Here is a 21,142-nt window from a genome sequence, read left to right as displayed (position 1 = left end):
TTTAAAATTATATGTTCTAGTAGTATTATGCTTATGCAGGGATAACCAGAAAACAATGGAATAGGTGACTTTAGTGTATTTTAGTGTATTTCATGTTGTTACAAAGCAAATAGTTTTACTTAGACACTAATTATACATTTAGTAATTCAATAAAGGAATTTATCTTTTGTTTGAGTCAAACTTTTAGCAAAATACAAGAAATAAAATTGCATATTTTTTTTCGAAAAGATCTAGTTTTTTGTTGAGCCACCGATAAATAAATATCCTTAAAATCGGAACCTATTTTTTTCAAACTTCTAACAGAAACAATATTCTACATTATACAGGGTTACCCTTAAAGGATTATATTTCAGAGAGTAATGTACGGACTATTTCTAACCAATTTTTTTCGTACACTCATTCTTTGTGGTTCACTCTGTATTTAGAATTCGAAGTGGTTTCTTTTCAGTTTATATTTAAAAGTTTATGTTTAAGCTCCGAGTGAAACTGATCCGTTAAAGCTGAAAGAATTCCCACAGATTTTGACCACATGGTGGCTAAATATTTTTATATTTCTTTAGTAAGTACACATTAAATCTTTTTAATATTAAATAATATTAAAATGAGCTCCGAAGAACACACGCAAAGAAATTGAGTTTTGCCACAAACGAAAATCTTTTTAATCCCTATATCTTTGCAACCTGACGATGTAAACCTAGACTATTTTATCTCACGAAATAATTTGAAATTTGTATTAAATAAATTACAAAATCTGTTTGAAAAGATATAAGGTTTATTCGCATTATAAAATCCTCTATACACATCTCTATCTATTCTCCATAATGAATTATGAAATANTATCTCTATATACACATCTCTGTCCTTCATGATCAATTATGAGATATATCTCTCTATACATATCTCTATCCTCCATGATCAATTATGAGATATCTCTATACATATCTCTATCCTCCATTATCAATTATGAGATATATCTCTAAATACACATTTCTATCCTCCATGATCAATTATGAGATGTATCTCTATATATACATATTTCTATCCTCCATTATCAATTATGAGATATATCTCTATATACACATCTCTATCCTTCATGATCAATTATGAGATATATCTCTCTATAGAAACATCTGTATCCTCCATAATTAATTATGATATATATCTCTCATTTACACATCTCTATCCTCCATGATCAACTATGAGTTACAACTCCTTATATGAATATTTATATATTCCATTATAAATATTGAGATTATCTCTCTTTATAAAACTGTGATCCTCCATGGTCAATAGTAAATTACCCTCTTATGTAAAAATATACTCCATGGCAATGTAGAACTAATGCTAAAACACGAACATTCATTAATTTATTGATAACATCTCATACCAGAACATTCGGCATGATGCAACAATTATACAGACTGTTAACAGGGGATGATGCAGCAAAAGTAAATATATTGACATGTTTCTAATTTGGAATCAATTGTATCACAGGATTTCATGATAATTGGTTTAAAAATTATCTTCCACGATCAAATAATAAATCCTAGGAAAATAAAAAAATTGTAAAATATAAACATTTAAAAAAACAACTGGCTTTAAATTCGGTTCTACTAATTCAGAGAACAAGTATGGCAAACTCAAATTAGGATTTCGGAGGGTTAACAATACTTAATTCTTATATTAACAGAGTCGAATTTAATGAATTTGAGCCAAGTCTCAAATCCGCAAAAAATCGGATTCAATTGAGCGTCGGCTTAAATCTAGAAACATTGGATACAATTTTAAGCGGAACTAACCTTATTTGGTCCGCGTCATAAATTTAAGCCGCGGCTCAAATTCTTTAAATTCGGCCTCAGGAATCATTTTAAGGATGAAAAAATTGTCGGAAGATTATATAAAGTTGTATCAAATTTACAGGAAAGGATATTTTTGGATTTTTCAAAGGTTTACAGATTAAAAAAAGGATGGAAGGATAAAAGGATTTAAGGATTAAAGGATTGTAGAATTAATAGATTAAAGGATTACAGTAATACAGAATTAAAGGATTACAGAAGTAAAAGATTCAAGGAGTAAAAGATTCAAGGATTAAAGAACGATCGAAGAATTAAAGGATTATAGAAATCAAATAAAAAATTACAGGATCAAAGGATTAAAGGATGAAAGGAATAAAGAAGGATTTAACAAATAAAGAAGGATTAAAAAAATAAAGAAGAATTAAAGAAATAAAGAGGGATTAATATGGAATAAAGAAGGATTAATGGAATGAAGAAGGACTACTGGAGTAAAGGATTAAAGAAGGATCCAAAGATTATTTGATCTATCTTGGTGAAATAATCCTTCTATGGGAGTAGTTTGAGCTGGTATCTGAAAGACTGGTCAAAAGGGAGTCTATACCGGAGTCCTGCTCTATGGTGGGCGGGGAGTTGATAATGTGGGTGGAGTAGTTGTTCAGGTGGGTGGAATAGTTGTTTAGCTGTGGAGAGAAGTAGTGTTGGTGTTGATGTGCTAGGTTAGGTGAAGGATAGTGATGAGGAAGATGAGAACTGATAACACTAGAGGAGAGGAGAGGGGAGGGGGAGATGATGCGAGGGGAGAGAGGGTTGGGGGAGATAGAGTTGAGGCGAGGGGAGGGGGAGGGAGTAGAAGAGGGAGAATATCCACTTGAAGGAGACATTCCTCGTCGATATAGATGAGAACTGGGAGTTTCAGATACACCTAGATTATTAAAACAATATATAGATATATCTCTGTAAAAAAGCTCTTCGCTCATATCTTTGTATATATATATTTATATATATATGTACATCCTTATATATCAATAAATATATAAGTTAACCATAGCTGGCTAAACGGCTGGACCAATTTGGCTGAAATTATTTTCAAACATATAATTTTTTTTCATAATTTAATTTTTTCAAAATGTCACGGGCAACGCTGGGCACTTCAGACTCTTGCCACAGTCTCTAGCCACTCTTTCTTGAATTAAAATCAGTTAAAAATGGTATTCTGCAACCATTTTAACAAACTTGTTAATTGTGGTTTCAAAAAATGTTCTACTTTTAATTGGAATTTGTATGGGCAATTTAGAAACATATTGACTGGCTATAAACCTCCCCAAGGGTCATGTGAGGTCACACAAACCATTTATGACCTATTTAGACGCTTAGTTTGTATTAGTACATATTACTTCTGTATCATGTTTTCCTCTGTATCTAGTGTGTACATACCTCTGTATCTAGTCTGTACATACCTCTGTTTCTAGTCTGTACATAACTCTGTATCTAGTCTTTACAAAACTTTGTATCATGTTTGTGCATACACCTGTATCTAGTCTGTGGTAACCTCTGTATCTAGTCTGTACATACCCCTATATCTAGTCTGTACATACCTCTGTTTCTTGTCTGTACATACCTCTGTATCTAGTGTGTACATAACTCTGTATCTAGTCTGTTCATACCTCTGTTTCTAGTCTGTACATAACTCTGTATCTAGTCTTTACAAAACTTTGTATCATGTTTGTGCATACACCTGTATCTAGTCTGTACATACCTCTGTATCTAGTCTGTACATACCCCTATATCTAGTCTGTACATACCTCTGTTTCTTGTCTGTACATACCTCTGTGTTTAGTCTGTACATACCTCTGTATCTAGTCTGTACATACCTCTGTATCTAGTGTGTACATAACTCTGTATCTAGTGTGTACATACCTCTGTATCTAGTCTGTACATAACTCTGTATCTAGTCTGCACATACCTCTGTATCTAGTCTGTACATACCTCTGTATCTAGTCTGTACATACCTCTGTATCTAGTCTGTACATACCTCTGTATCTAGTCTGTTCATATCTCTGTTTTTAGTCTGTAAATTCCTCTGTATCTTGTCTGTACATAACTCTGTATCATGTTTGTACATACACCTGTATCCAGTATGTAGAAACCTCTGTATCTAGTCTGTACACAACCCTGTATCTAGTCTGTACATACCTCTGTATCTAGTCTGTACATACCTCTGTATCTAGTCTGTTCATACCTCTGTATCTAGTCTGTACAAACCTCTATATCTAGTGTGTACATACCTCTGTATCTAGTCTGTACACAACCCTGTATCTAGTCTGTATATACCTCTGTATCTAGTCTGTTCATACCTCTTTATCTAGTCTGTACAAACCTTTATATCTAGTGTGTACATACCTCTGTATCTAGTCTATACATACCTCTTTATTTAGTCTGTACATACCTCTGTATCTAGTCCTAACATACCTCTGTATCTAGTGTGTACATACCTCTGTATCTAGTCTGTACATAACTCTGTATTGACTCTGTGTCTGTAAACTGTTTTTTACTCCAGAACTCTCTGGCACTCAGCATTTCTTTCCGCCTCTCTCTAAACAAAATTAAAATTGAAAATAATAATTTACAATTATACTTTACTAACTTTACATAAAATTGGATAAATGGATAGATATAAAATAAAAAGAAATATATCAAAATCAAGGTTTTTTATGCACAAATATTCTAGATTCTAATATAATTATCTTTGGTGTAAACATACTAAAAACTCAATTCTAGCTAAATATTTAAGTTACTTTTGTCTAAATAATTATAATAAGTTACTTATTGACTATTGAAACTACTATCTGACTATTGCACCTAGTACCTGACTATTTAAGCTACTATCTGACTATTTAAGCTACTATTTGACTGTTGAAGCTACTATCTGACTATTTAAGCTACTATCTGACTATTTAAGCTACTATCTGACTATTTAAGCTACTATCTGACTATTGAAGCTACTATCTAACTATTGAAGCTACTATCTGACTGTTGAAGCTACTATCTGACTATTTAAGCTACTATCTGACTATTCAAGCTACTATCTGACTATTTAAGCTACTCTCTGACTGTTGAAGCTACTATCTGACTATTTAAGCTACTATCTGACTATTTAAGCTACTATCTGACTATTGAAGCTACCATCTAACTATTGAAGCTACTATCTGACTGTTGAAGCTACTATCTGACCATTTAAGCTACTATCTGACTATTAAAGCTACTATCTGACTATTTAAGCTACTATCTGACTATTCAAGCTACTATCTGACTATTTAAGCTACTATCTGACTATTTAAGCTACTATCTGACTATTAAAGCTATGATTTAAGCTACTATCTGACTATTTAAGCTACTATCCGACGATTTAAGCTACTATCTGACTATTAAAGCTACTATTTGACTATTTAATTAGGCTTCTTTCTGACTTTTCAAGCTACTATCTGATTATTTAAGCTAATATCTGACTATTGAAGCTAATATCTGACTATTGAAGCTACTATCAAACTATTAAAGCTACATCTGACTATTGAAGCTACTATCTAACTATTCAAGCTACTATCTAACTATTAAAGCTACTATCTGACTATTGAAGCTACTATCTGACTATTCAAGCTACTATCTAACTATTAAAGCTACTATCTGACTATTGAAGCTACTATCTAACTATTGAAGCTAATATCTGACTATTGAAGCTACTATCTGACTATTGAAGCTACTATCTAACTATTGAAGCTACTATCTATCTATTGAAGCTACTATCTGACTATTGAGGCTAATATCTGACTATTGAAGCTACTATCTGACTATTGAAGCTACTATCTGACTATTGAAACTGCTTTCTGACTTTTGAAGCTACTATCTGATATCGAAGATACTATCTGACTTTTGAAGCCATTATTTGATATTAAGCTACTATCATACTATTGAAGCTACTATCTGACTATTTAAACTACTATCTGAATATTGAAGCTACTATCTAATTATTGAAGCTACAATCTGACTATTTAAGCTACTATCTTACTATTGAAACTGCTATCTGACTATTGAAGCTACTATCTGACTATTCAAGCTACTATCTAACTATTGAAGCTAATATCTGACTATTGAAGCTACTATCTTAATATTGAAACTACTATCTGACTATTGAAGCTACTATCTGACTATTTAAACTACTACCTGAATATTGAAGTTACTTTCTAATTATTGAAGCTACAATCTGACTATTTAAGCTACTATCTTAATATTGAAACTACTATCTGACTATTTAAGCTAATTTCTGACTATTGAAGCTACTATCTAACTATTGAAGCTACTATCTGACTGTTGAAGGTACTAGATCTAATGTTCTAGATCTGTTACCCCCCCCCCCCCTAGATTAAATATTCTAAACGCATCTAAAACAAAGAATAAAATCTGGCACAATTGTGTAAACAGCAAATTTTACAGAGAGTCTTCGAAAATAAGACAAATTTTGTCACGCCGAAAATGCAAGGGGCTCTAAAAAAATGGTAATCATTTATATCTTGTCTAATTTTGAATTCCACATAAATGCGTGTTTTCTTACTTATCTTAAATTAAATTAAATATTTCAATTAATGAACGGGAAGCAGGTAGTTGCACAAACCACTACTAGTTTTACTACTTCTCTAGCTAGATTTGCCACCTAGAGGTTCTCTAGCTAAATGTAGAGATGGACGCATTCGGCTTTTTTCAAGTCGTTCGTTCATCGTTCTTGAACAGCCAATTTTGTTAGTTTTTTCAAAAATCAATTATTATTTGAAAAATAATAATTGATTTTCTTCGTTCTCAAAATTAACATTCATTTCCCATCTATTCCGTTCGTTTTCTCACAAAAGGATCGTTCAGTAAAATCGTTCTTTCAGTAAAATCGTTTGTTCAGAAAAAACGATAGCTTATTAGTTTTCAAAAAATCGTTAGTTTAGTAAAAAAAAACTATCGTTTTTTTCAAATCGCTTTTCACAAAAAAATTTCGATAATTCGATAAAATTTTTTTTTAAAAGATGCCCATCTTTTGTTAAATGTGCCACCTAGAGTTTGTTCAATTTTATCAAAGCGGCACAAATCATTGAACTAGATTACCTACATTCATAAACCACCAACTTAGCACAAATATTTAATACGTTTCAATTTCAGTTCACAAGACATATTTAATATCTATGATAATACAACATAAATAAAGCATGATGATTACAGCAAGATATCTCACAAATGTCCAATGTTATACACAAAATGTCTGGGTTTCTTAAAACAGGGTGGTTAGTTCTGTCTAATCGGTATTGCTTCCAATTAGGGTTTCCAATCGGATTTCCGTTGCGCGGAATTGTTCTCTTTTTGCACGGGACTGTGCAGAATTGCGCGGAATTGAGCGGAAGACCAGGGCTCGTAAAATCCCTTGCGTTGGAAACCCTATTTCCTTTAAGGTAATGATTTTGCAGTCTTACCAGCTTACCAGGTTAGGTTCTGTAAGTTATTTATTAAGTCAAATTTATTCGGAAACAATTGGAAACTCTAGTAATCGCAACTAGAGATGGGCGTGTTTGGCTTTTTTAGTTCGTTCGTTCATTGTTTGTTCATCGTTCGTTCCTCATTCGTTCATCATTCGTCCATTGTCTTTTTATCGATTGTTCATTGTTTGTTCATCATTTGTTCATCGTTTGTTCATCGTTTGTTCATCGTTTGTTCATCGTTCGTTCATCATTCGTTCAATGTTTTTTTATAGTTCGTTCATCGTTTGTTCATCGTTTGTTCATCGTTTCTTCATCGTTTCTTCATCGTTCATTCATCGTTCGTTCATCATTTGTTCATCGTCCGTTCATTGTTTGTTCATCGTTTGTTCATCGTTTGTTCATCATTTGTTCATCGTTTGTTCATTGTTTGTTTATCGTTTGTTCATTTTTCGTTCATTGTTCATCGTTTGTTAATAAAAACGATGCCTTCCTCAAATCACAATGTAACACTCTTTACACTCTGACTTTGCACTCCTGTATTAAAACCTTTAAATCCATTTATGACCAATGTTAGAGATTATATCTCCTATAAACTCAACATTTAGAAATTAAAGAACCCTCCCCCCCCCCCCCCCTATTCTCAGGGGATTGGGGAAATAATGAACAATGAGAAAATGTTTTTATTTGAAATACACAAAACATGAGTAATTCAGCTGATTAATAGATAATTTCGTTTGTTCCACTTTACAGGTAAAAGTTGAATGGGGTGACCTAATATTAATCTCCAAAAACTGTAAGCGGTTAATTACTATCTAACACATATTTCATTATTATTTTGTCACCCTGTAAATGCTAATTTAGTAATTACAATGGATTAAAGTTTGTTCATTTAAACTTAATTAAGAGATATGTACATATATTGTATTGTATATCTAATACATACATAATCTTCATATAGTTGGTAAAGGGCAGTATTTCAGTTAGAAAACACTATGATTCGGATCGATAAAAAAAAACTAACATTGTCGACAAACGACAATTTGTTAATAATTATTGTCGTCGCAGTACTTCTCTTTTTTATCAAAACACTTTGATTCTTTAACAACATTTTAGAATTTAAAACCCAGCACGAAAAAAAGACTATTGAAAATAAAATTAAATAGTGTTTATCTCATGCTGTATTGGAACTCCCTGTATGCTTATAAATAAAGGGAAGGGGAAGCTAGAGTTGTCATTCTAGTAAATATAAAGGAAATATAAAGGATAGTATTACAAAGTCGGAAACTAGTATTTATGTCTATGCATTATATAGATCACAGAGGATACAGGGTGTCTAAAATATGTAGATCACAGATGATACAAGATGTCCCAAAAATACAGAAAATAGAGAATACAGGGTGTTTCAAATATATGAATCACAGATGACACATGGTGTCCCAAATATATAGATCACAGAGGATACAGGGTGTCCCAAATATATGGATTACAGAGGACACATGGTGTCCTAAATATAAGGATCACAGAGGATAAAGGGTGATTCAAATATATTGATCTGAGGACACAGGGTGTCCCAAAGGATCAGAGAGGACACATGTTGTCTTAAATATATGGATCACAAAGGATAAAAAGTATCCAAATACATGGATCACAGAGGATGAAGTTGACCCAAAGGATCAGAGAGGAAACATGGTGTCCCACATATATGGATCACAAAGAATACAATGTGATGTCCCAAAGGATCAGAGGGGACACATATTGTCCCAAATATATGGATCACAGAGGATACAGGGTGTCAAAATATATAAATTACAGAGGACACAGGGTGTTTTAAATAAATGGATCATAGAGAGAGGATACAGGGTGTCTCATATATGAATCATTGAGGATACAGGGTGTAGATTAAAAATAGAGAATACACGATTTCCCATTATATTGATAAAAACAATTATATATATTTCTTCAAAAATTTTGATATGCCATAAAATGCGTCAAATTTCATTAAAATTTATAACTCAATTTAGGATCTTGTAAAACACTTTGTGTAATGTATTATCTTGTAAACCACTATGTAACATATTAACTTGAAAACCACTCTATGTAATATATTATCTTGTAAACCACTATGTGTAACATATTATCTTGTAAACCACTCTTCCCTGTATATATATATCTAATATGGCCGGAAATTTATAAAAAGAATATTTTTTTGGAGACACCCTTAGAGATGACATCGAACAAGTTTTCCGAAGACGAAATAAAGAAGTAAAGGATTTTTAAAGCAAAACATCTCTTTCTGTCAACCCAATTTTGCTAAAACGAACATAAAATGGAAAATAAAAACTTGAGTTACATATTTATGTCGAAAATACAGCAACATCAAGAATATTAAATCTAGGATGCAAGGCAACAAAAAATTAGATTTTATGTTATTGATTTAATTACAAAATAATTTTAACAAAAAACAAAAAATAGAGAATTGTCATTGACAACACAAGTTTTTTATGTTAGTGCCTATCGCTATTAACACTATGTATATAAGTGCCCAGTTCTATTTATGAAATGTATACAGTGCCCAGTTCTATTTACAATATGTACATAAGTGCCAAGTTCTATTTACAAAATGTACATAAGTGCCCAGTTCTATTTATGATGTGTATATAAGTCTTAGTTCTATTTATAATATGTACATAATATAGATATATATACATAAATAGATAGATAGAAAGATATATAGATAGAGATAGATATATAGATAGATAGATAGATAGACAGATAGATAGATAGATAGATACATACATACAGTCCCAGCGTATGAATTAAACAAAATAAGAATTAAGATTAATAAAATCTTGAAATCTAAAATGTCGTCTCTGGCATCTCAGCCTCTATGAGTTACCATATATATATATGGATAGATGGATGAGAGAAGTAGATTATAAAGTTAGATTGGAAGAATTAAACAAAACCAAGAGAAGAATTAACACAGCTCTAGGAGAAGAATTAACACAGTTCTAGGAGAAAAATTAACACAGCTCTAGGAGAAGAATTAACACTGCTCTAGGAGAAGAATTAACACTGCTCTAGGAGAAGAATTAACACAGTTCTAAGAGAAAAATTAACACAGCTCTAGGAGAAGAATTAACACTGCTCTAGGAGAAGAATTAACACAGCTCTAGGAGAAGAATTAACAGAGCTCTAGGAGAAGAATTAACACAGCTCTAAGAGAAAAATTAACACAGCTCTAGGAGAAGAATTAATACAATTCTAGGAGAAGAATTAACAGAGCTCTATGAGAAGAATTAACTAAGCTCTAGGAGAAGAATTAACACAGTTCTAAGAGAAGAATTAACACATCTCTAGGAGAAGAATTAACAAAGTTCTAGGAGAAGAATTAACAGAGCTCTAGGAGAAGAATTAACAGAGCTCTAGGAGAAAAATTAACACAGCTCTATGAGAAGAATAAACACAGTTCTAGGAGAAGAATTAATAGAACTCTAGGAGAAGAATTATCACAGTTCTAGGAGAAGAATCAATAGAACTCTAGGAGAAGAATTAACACAGTTCTAGGAGAAGAATTAACACAGTTCTAGGAGAAGAATTAACAGAACTCTAGGAGAAGAATTAACACAGTTCTAGGAGATGAATTAACGCAACTCTAGGAGAAGAATCTTGTTAAATGAATAATATTTAATGTCGTTCTCTGTCATCATAATTTTAAACACATTAAACACTGTACTGTACCTGGATGTATTGGCAGCCTGGTTTATAGCTGTGTACCAGTCTCTGCTCGCTTCAACCCTCCTCAATAGTATACTTTCCTCTCCCTTCAGGTGCAGGTTTATAGTATAGTAACCTTTCCTAAACACAGGTTTATAGTATAGTAACCTTTCCTAAACACAGGTTTATTGTATAGTAACCTTTCCTAAACACAGGTTTATTGTATAGTAACCTTTCCTAAACACAGGTTTATTGTATAGTATCCTTTCCTCAATGCAGGTTTATAGTATAGTATCCTTTACAAAACACAGGTTTATAGTACAGTATCCTTTCTTAAACACAGGTTTATAGTATAGCATCCTTTCCCAAAACACAAATTTATAGTTTAGTAACCTTTCCTGAATGCAAATTTTAGAATTGTAACCTTTCCTTAACACAGGTTTATAGTATAGTATCCTTTCCTAAACACAGAATTATAGTATAGTAACCTTTCCTGAACACAGGTTTATAGTTTAGTAACCTTTCATAAACACAGGATTATAGTATAGTAACCTTTCCTAAACACAGGTTTATAGTTTAGTACCCTTTCTTAAACACAGGTTTATAGTATAGTATCATTTCTTAAAGACAGGTTTAAAGTACAGTATCCTTTCCTAAACACAGGATTATAGTATTCTTTCTGAAACACAGATTTATAGTATAGTATCCTTTCTTACCCCTATCTCTGCTGGGGTACTTGAAAACCAGGATATGCTTTGATGTTTGATGTCCGAATATGACAAATGAGAAATCATTGGAAAGCTCTTGTGCTCTACTTTTAGAATCTGCAAAAAAAAATTGCAAATTTGCAAAAATTGAATTTTTTATCGCAAAATCCAGTTATATAGTAAAAATGAAAAATTGACCATGCCATTACAAATATGCAAAAAATTAAGCAAAATTTTAAATAACCTGATTTTTAATCAAGAAAAGCTAAAAATGTGCAAATTTCCTTTGACAGGTGGTTTGCAAAAAATTTGCAATTTTTTTCGCAAAACTTGTGCAATTTCTTTCCTTATGTGAAAGGCTTTTCAAAAAGCTAAATTTTATCAAAATCTGACAAGTAAGTGGGTCTAAAAAAAAGATTTAGTTTGTTACAGGAAAAAGCAGTCATTCAGACAGTGTGCCTGAGGACTCAGGCAGTTAGTATTAAAGCCCAGTTTTAGGCCTAAAGAGAGGACTTTGAGTATGTTGGAAAATTCAGAAAATTTCAACAGCCTCAGACCAAAACTTTTTGAGTTATGTAAAAAAAAACTACAGGGGGGGGGTCAAATTGACCCCCCCCCAGCAGGAATAGGGTTAAACACAGGTTTAAAGTATAGTATCCTTTCCTAAACACAGGTTTAAAGTATGGTATCCTTTCCTAAACACAGGTTTATAGTATAGTATCCTTTCCTAAACACAGGTTTAAAGTATAGTATCCTTTCCTAAACACAGGTTTATAGTATAGTATAGTCCCTCCTAACTTTCCCTTATTTCTCTCTATCTTTTCTTTTCTCTCACTGTCATCCGTTCCTTTACCTTTCTTCTTTCCCTTTACTCTCCTTTTCTTTTCCTTTCTCATAATCTTACTTCCCTGTCTTCCTTTCCCTTTATGTATTATGAATTTAAAGTTTACCTGTCTTCTAATTCTATCCTTTCTATATCCGCTAACCGGACCTAGAAAATTTCGAATAATTGCGCAAACGTTTTTTACGTTTCGAGTTAAAAATTGCACGAAATTTCGAATAATTGTTGCGAACAAATTATGGAAATAAATACGTTTGCAGAAGAAATATATGAATAGATGAATAGAGAAAAAGATAAATAAATAAAATATTAATATTGTTAAAAACATGAAAATATGTGAAAATGCATTCGATCAAGTTATATGAAAATATGAATAGACGAATAAGTGAACAGGCGTAAGGATGAATAGATGAAAAGAAAAATAGATGAATTAATGAATAGATGAATTGATGAAAAGATGAATTAATATATAGAAAAAAAATGAATATATGAATTGATGAATTGATGAATAGATGAAGAGTTGTATAGATAAATAGATGAATAGATGAATAAATGAATAGGTAAATATCTGAATTGATGAAGTGATGAATTGATGAATTGATGAATAGATGAATACATGCATAGATAAATAGACGAATAAATAAATATCTGAATATCTGAATAGATAAATATATGAATATATGAATAGATGATAGATGAATATATGAATCGATGATAGATGAATATATGAATCGATGAATATATAAATAAAAGAATAGGTGAATAGAGGAATAGATCAATATATGAATAGATCTATAGATGAATAGATGAATTGATAAATTAAAAAATAAATGAATAAATAAATAGATGAATAGATGAATAGATGAATAGATGAATAGATGAGTTGATGAATAGGAAAAAGATGAATAAATGAAAAGATGAATAGATGAATGGATGAATACCTTATAATCGAAGGCCCCCATCTCAGATATCTTAGATCCTCCCTTCTTAAAGCAGTGAAGGTAGTCAGGGGTCAAGATAAAGTACTTCTCCTTCCACCTACAATATTTACCCATTAAAGGAACAGTATGAAATATTCATTTATTAAAGGGAGAGAATGCAATATTCATCAATTTAGTTGACTAATTCAATATTATTATTTGAAAAAGCAGTATGTAGTATATATTTTTCCTAAAATGTTCATCAAGGTTTTAAAAAAATATAGGAAGGCAAGTCTTCATTTTAAGAGTCCTCTTGTCTAGCTAACAAGAACGTTACTACTGTCCATTTAAGGGTCACCCTGTATAGCTAACAAGAACGTTATTACTGTCCATTTAAGGGTCACCCTGTATAGCTAACAAGAACGTTACTATTGTCCATTTAAGGTCCACTTGTATAGCTAAGCTAACAAGAACGTTAATATTTGTAACAAATCTAGATGCTACTTCTCTAACGATTACTTAACTCACAGTCTAATGAGATTCTCTCTAACTAAATCTCTAGCCAAAACTCAAGGCTCTGTATACGTCCGTTCTGATCAATTAACGATATTCAACTCCTTTATTTATAAACAGGTAAAAATGAACTGACCGGGCTAGCCCGGCTGGGTCAACATACAAATAGTTAAGATAATAATATTATTAATACAGATAATGAATTAGAATTGCACATCATGGTAGATTATACTTCATATTGACCATTTAAGGGTCACCCTGTATAGCTAATAAGAAAGTTACTTTTGTCTATTTAATGGTCACCCTGTCTAGCTAACAGGAACGTTACTATTGTCCATTTAAGCGTTACCCTGTATAGCTAACAAGAACGTTACTATTGTCCATTAAAGGGTCACCCTGTATAGCTAACAAGAACGTCACTTTTGTACATTTAAGGGTCACCCTGTATAGCTAACAAGAACGTTACTATTGTCCATTTAAGGGTCACCCTGTATAGCTAACAAGAACGTTACTATTGTCCATTTAAGGGTCACCCTGTATAGCTAACAACAACGTTACTATTGTCCATTTAAGGGTCACCCTGTCTAGCTAACAAGAACGTTACTATTGTCCATTTAAGGGTCACCCGGTATAGCTAACAAGAACGTTACTACTGTCCATTTAAGGGTCACCCTGTAAAACTAACAAGGAATTCATTATTGTGTTTTATCTCATAATCTTAAAGTCATCCTGCTTCAAGCAGTAAGTATTATTGCACGCAAAATGCCATAAAGAATCTAAAGATAGGGGTTTAAAACATTGAGCTATTGAGTTCAGGCTATTCGGGGGATATTTAAAAATGATATGCTTTGATAATAATAACAATAAAAAGTTCCAAACTTGAAGATTTTCTGCGTGTTTTATTCAAGTGATAAAAATGCTTTTTAAAAGTGCCGTTTCATTTAATTTTGGGACACCCTGTAGAAAATCCTTTAGGATGGGATGAGGGAGTAAAAGAGGATTGGAGGAAGAAGGCGGGGAAGGGGGCGGGTAGAATACATAGTCCTTTAATAATTAACAGTAGGGATCTGCAATACATATTCTAAATAATTTATGATTTATGATACAGCTAGAGCTAGAACTAGAATTAAAGGTAGAGCTAGAACTAGACATAGAACTAGAACTAGTATTAGAACTAGAAGCAAAACTAGAAATAAAACCAGAGCTGGAGTTAGAGCTAGAACTAGAATTAAAGCTAGAGCTAGAACTAGACATAGAACTAGAACTAGTATTAGAACTAGAACCAAAACTCGAAATAAAATCAGAGCTGGAGTTGAGCTCTAACTAAAATTAAAGCTAGAGCTAGACCTAGACATAGAACTAGAACAAGTATTAGAACTAGAACCAAAACTAGAAATAAAACCAGAGCTAGAGTTAGAGCTAGAACTAGAATTAAAGCTAGAGCTAGAACTAGACATAGAACTAGAACAAGTATTAGAACTAGAACCAAAACTAGAAATAAAATCAGAGCTGGAATTAGAGCTAGAACTAGAATTAAAGCTAAACTAGAGCATGCATGTTCTATTGATTACTTTAATCCCTCCTCAAAATGGTTAAACTTTATTCAGAATAAGAGTTAGCCTTTATAAGCTGGTTGAAATCGATAAAATCATCTATTTAAAGCTTAATTTTACATGTTGCCTAGCAGTATTTGAATCATAACAGAGAAAATAATTAACTAAATTGTTAAATTTAATGGCTTTTTCTCTCTACTACACTAAGAGAAGATACGGAGAGAAGGGGATTGAAGATAACTTGCAGAAGAGCAGAGAAAGCTACCCCAGCAAGAAGTAAATACATTTTCTAGATTTTATTTCATTTACAGTTGCAGCTTTTTTTATTTTTAAGTTATCAAGGAACCATGCAAGGGAATAAACTTTGTATTTACTTCTTCGCAACATTCTACTGTATTATCACAATATCAGTGCCAAACAATCCAAACCATTACACACTGGCCATAGATATATTTAGCTGTAGTATTTCCTTCGCATCCTGCATTATCCTTCAAACATTCCTGGCAAAGCAAGAAACCATTCTTGGAGGACTTTGTATTCAGTTCTTGTGCACTGAAGAGCTTGCCATCATACAATATCTAACTCTTGGCTTAATCACAAACACTGCCAATGCAGATTTGAGCAGATTCTATAATGAATACCCAGAAATAGCCAAATATGTGATGAACAACCTGCCAATTGGATGCTGTATTTGTGGCTATCTGTTCATACTGTCCACAGCTCGCCTTATACTCATTTACAGTCCTTCTTACTACCAAGGACTCAACAGGAGTACTTGTTTAAAATTATCAGCAGTATTTATTGTCCTTACAGCTATTACAGATCTTCTGGTCAATCATGTCAGATGTTTTCTTACACACTCCAAAGATTACAATACCATCAGTATCTCTCATACAAGGATAGAGTTTGGAATTTCCTACTCAAATGCCAATTTATCAACAACAAATAAGAGAACAGATGTAAAGCCGGCTGAAGAGTGCTTTGAGTTCTTAATTCCGACAGTACTGCTTGTTCTGTCAACTGTAATGGAGGTGGCCAAGATTGTGATCTATTCAGTTCGATTATTCAGGAAAATGAAACGCACTTCACCCTCTGTACAGAAGTCAGCAAATGCAGGAGAAATAAGAAATTCTGGCAAGACACAAGATCAACATGTCAAATTTAAATCGGAGCTGAAAAGATCATTTTCAACTGAAGATATCAGGGTTAAAAAGATCAAAGCACACAGGATTCAAGAAACTGCATTAAATGCTTCAAAGGCCATTGAAATGCAGAATTTCAGCAGAGGCAACATGTTTCCAAGAAATTCAGGACACATTAATTACCATCAGCAGCACAGAGCTCAAGGCACACAGATCAGGAGGCTATCCCTTCAACTACCATTGTTACACACTTCTGAGGGTATGCATACACTTCAATTCCAGTCAAATGTCAACCCTATGGGTACGAAAAGGGGACCTATCAATACTTCTTATGGTTACAATGCTAAACAGACAAAGAACCCCTCACCATCATTGCAACCATTATCCATCCAGGGTTTAGTGACTTTAAATGGTATACACAAGCTTCCGGTAACAGTCGACCGTAGAGCGGATCCAGATACATTTCAGAAGATTGTCTTAAAACCAATTAAATTTAATTCTTAACCCGCCTTTTGATTTTCATTCCTCCTTCGAACTTTTATTCCTTCCCTTAATCATTATCTCTCCTTTTAATTATTATCCCTCTTTTAATCATTTTCCCTAAATTTAATTATTATCTCTCCTTTTAATCAGTTTCCCTTCTTTTAATTATTATCCTTCTTTTTAATAATTTTGCCTCTTTTTAATCATTTTCCCTACATTTGATTATTATTCCTCTTTCTAATATCATTTTTGCGTTTAATCATTTTCCCTAAATTTAAATATCATCCCTCTATTTAATTACCAGCCCTCAATTCTTTTAGGTTTCATTTAACTCAACTCTTAACACGTTATTTCAACTTAAATTCTACCCTTCAATTTTCATTCTCGCCTTTTTTATTCCTCCCTTCCCCTCCATGCCACTTTTAACCCCCATATATGCCCCCCCCCCACACACACACACATATGGTTAAGCACATTGCAATTATCCGGTTGTTATCTTAAAAGATCTGCTCCAACCCCAGATATACCCCCCCCCACACGCACATATATGTTTGAATCTATATATTGATAAAAAATGGTTACAGATATGTTTGAATCTATATATTGATATGAAATGGTTACAGATCCCCCCCAACCCCCAAACACGTCTTTAGTTTTAAACTCCCCTGCAGAGAAATATTTTCGTAATCAAGCACTTTAAAAATAGATTTTTCCAACAATAATATACAAGTTATCGACAATGACCATATACTTGATTCTGAACTGGTAAATATTGAATATTAATTCAATTTATCCATTTATCAAATAATTAGCTAAACCTTAAAAATCCATCAGTGCGTTACGTTAATTCATTATTAAATAATCATTCATCACACGTCAAATTCTTAGAAGTTTTAATTTTTTTAAGAGTTTGGAAATGAACAAAAGGCTTTATGTGTGTGATCAAATAAATTTTCTTTTCTCAAACTTGTGTCTAAATTCCAAACTAGAGGAGCTATTATGAGGTCACAAAGCCGTTCCAGTAATGTCGCAAAAAAATTGACCTTCTGTAAAATAAATTCGCATTTTTAAGATTTCAGGAATTATTTTGATTGGACTGGTGTGTCTGTAGAACTTTGGAAGGTTCTAAAAAAAGTTGTACGCGTGACTTATCTAATATCTAAACACCCTATTTTTTCTCTCTAAGATTTTAAGATTGCAATGTTAAAAGAACAGTTGAAAAATAGAACTCCGAAAATGATTATGTTGTTAATCCTTCGTAACTTTGTTTTTGAAGGAAATAAATTTGTTTAAAATATTATTATCAATAAAAAGTAATCTAAACATTCTGTTATAATGTTTTTTGCCATTGTAATATGGAAAGTGATATCAGGTTGCTTTCGTTTATATATATAGATAGAAGGAAGGATAGATAGATAGATAGATAGATAGATAGATAGATAGATAGATAGATAGATAGATAGATAGATAGATGGAAAGATAGATAGAAATTAAAGTTAATTCAGGTCAACTAGGGTTGGAGTTGTTTAAAAATGATTCAGAAACGTTTACTGTTTATTGCATTTATAATCCTGGAGCTGCATTCGGCATTCTGCATGCAAACTATCATTTAATCTTTAATCCCTCCCCCTTTCTTTCCCCCCCCCCCTCCCGCAGAGATGAATGTTAAGAAGCATTTAATTGCCTGATCTCTCAGCATCATATGAAGCTATAGTGTTGCATTTTAAATATCTTTCCGGGGGCCATTTTCCCTTCTTGAACAAATCAAAAAATCATTAAACTAGATTTTTGCCAAATATGCCACATACGAAAACAAATAAAAATATTGTGCTTCATACCTTAGAGCAAGCTAAAAACAGAATTCGAATGACCAGTCTTTAAAGAAAGAAATTTACACGAAAGAATATTTATATTCTGTCAAATCCTATATTGATTTTTGTTTTGGATCTAAAGGGTTAAAATATGTAAAAAATCTTAATATAAAGCTTACTCGAAGGGTTAGAAGAGTCATCAGGTCGAAAGGGGTTTAATCGGAGAGAAAGATATGTTTAAATCTATATATTGATACTAGATGGTTAAAGATATGCTTGAATCTATGTATTGATATGAAATGGTAAAGATATGTTTGAATCTATGTATTGATACGAAATGGTAAAGATATGTTTGCATCTATATATTGATACTAGATGGTTAAAGATGTGTTTGAATCTATTTATTGATAAGAAATGGTTAAAGATATGTTTGAATCTATTTATTGATACAACATGGTTAAAGAAATGTTTGAATCTATATATTGATACGAAATGGTAAAGATATGCTTGAATCTATATATTGATACGAAATGGTAAAGATATGCTTGAATCTATATATTGATACGAAATGGTTAAAGATATGTTTGAATCTATATATTGATACGAAATGGTAAAGATATGTTTGAATCTATATATTGATACGAAATGGTAAAGATATGCTTGAATCTATATATTGATACGAAATGGTTAAAGATATGTTTGAATCTATATATTGATACGAAATGGTAAAGATATGTTTGAATCTATATATTGATACGAAATGGTAAAGATATGCTTGAATCTATATATTGATACGAAATGGTTAAAGATATGTTTGAATCTATATATTGATACGAAATGGTAAAGATATGTTTGAATCTATATATTGATACGAAATGGTAAAGATATGCTTGAATCTATATATTGATACGAAATGGTTAAAGATATGTTTGAATCTATATATTGATACGAAATGGTAAAGATATGTTTGAATCTATATATTGATACGAAATGGTAAAGATATGCTTGAATCTATATATTGATACGAAATGGTTAAAGATATGTTTGAATCTATATATTGATACGAAATGGTAAAGATATGTTTGAATCTATATATTGATACGAAATGGTAAAGATATGTTTGAATCTATATATTGATACGAAATGGTTAAGATATGTTTGAATCTATATATTGATACGAAATGGTTAAAGATATGTTTGAATCTATATATTGATAAAAAATGGTTACAGATATGTTTGAATCTATATATTGATACAAAATGGTTACAGATATGTTTGAATCTATATATTGATAAAAAATGGTTACAGATATGTTTGAATCTATATATTGATACAAAATGGTTAAAGAAAAGTAAGAATCGAACGTTTATCCGACTGAAAGGATTTTTAAATGTTAAAAACTATATCGATACGAATTGTTTAATTAATAAATGTTTAAAGATATTTTAGAATCTAAATGGCTGTTAGACTAAAAGGAATTAAAGATCTTAGAATAAAGATATTCCTAGAACTTGTATTAAAGAGAAACTTAAAGAAATTTGCTCTTCTTCTAACTTCTTATTCTTAAAGGGACTGTGTGCTTAAATTAAAGTGACTCTCTACTTATAGAGTGGCATGTTTCATTCAGAACTTCTAATCAATAATGCTTCAGATATTATTCTTTTATTAAGTCACTCGAAAAAGTGAATTTCTGAATCTTTAAAAACTATGGAGGACATTTTTGGAATTAAGTTATTGAAAAACTATGGAGAAAATTCTAGAAATTAAGCTATTGAAAACTATGGAGAAAATTCTAGAAATTAAGCTATTGAAAAACTATGGAGAAAATTCTAGAAATTAAGCTATTGAAAAACTAGGAGGAAACTCTAGGAATTAAGCTATTGAAAAACTAGGAGGAAATTCTAGAAATTAAGCTATTGAAAAACGAAGATGCCCTAAACAGAAACATAAATTTTTTTTAATTTGATGTTTGCTGCGAACTTCCTTTTTTAATATAACATTTTTTATATAATCTTCCTGTTTTATTTCAAGCATTTGAACCACTTGATGTTTCCTTTGTCCAGGTTCAAATGAAGAATTCCTATCCAACATTTTCCATCAGTCGGATGAAAGGTTGGAAGATCAGATACATTTTTAACAATTTACCCCA

General features: G+C 31.7%; 1 protein-coding gene across 1 annotated transcript in view; it reads right to left on the bottom strand.

Annotated features, from left to right (window-relative positions):
- Positions 1 to 1,352: 1,352 nt before the first annotated feature.
- Positions 1,353 to 21,142, bottom strand: part of LOC111712175 (uncharacterized) — a 23,381-nt gene continuing 3,591 nt past the window's right edge. Inside the window, exons 4-8 of the mRNA XM_023486721.1 lie at positions 13,513 to 13,609; positions 12,681 to 12,721; positions 11,048 to 11,164; positions 4,289 to 4,389; positions 1,353 to 2,718 (exon numbers count right to left, since the gene is read on the bottom strand). Coding sequence (XP_023342489.1) covers positions 2,321 to 2,718; positions 4,289 to 4,389; positions 11,048 to 11,164; positions 12,681 to 12,721; positions 13,513 to 13,609 — 754 coding nt within the window. The 3' untranslated portion in view covers positions 1,353 to 2,320. The remainder of the gene's footprint in view (positions 2,719 to 4,288; positions 4,390 to 11,047; positions 11,165 to 12,680; positions 12,722 to 13,512; positions 13,610 to 21,142) is intronic.

This window comes from Eurytemora carolleeae, unplaced genomic scaffold (assembly GCF_000591075.1).
Source record: "Eurytemora carolleeae unplaced genomic scaffold, Eaff_2.0 scaffold1244, whole genome shotgun sequence".
Taxonomy (NCBI): domain Eukaryota; kingdom Metazoa; phylum Arthropoda; class Copepoda; order Calanoida; family Temoridae; genus Eurytemora; species Eurytemora carolleeae.
Note: the sequence above shows the minus strand (reverse complement) of the source record. Positions and strands in the feature narration are given on the sequence as shown.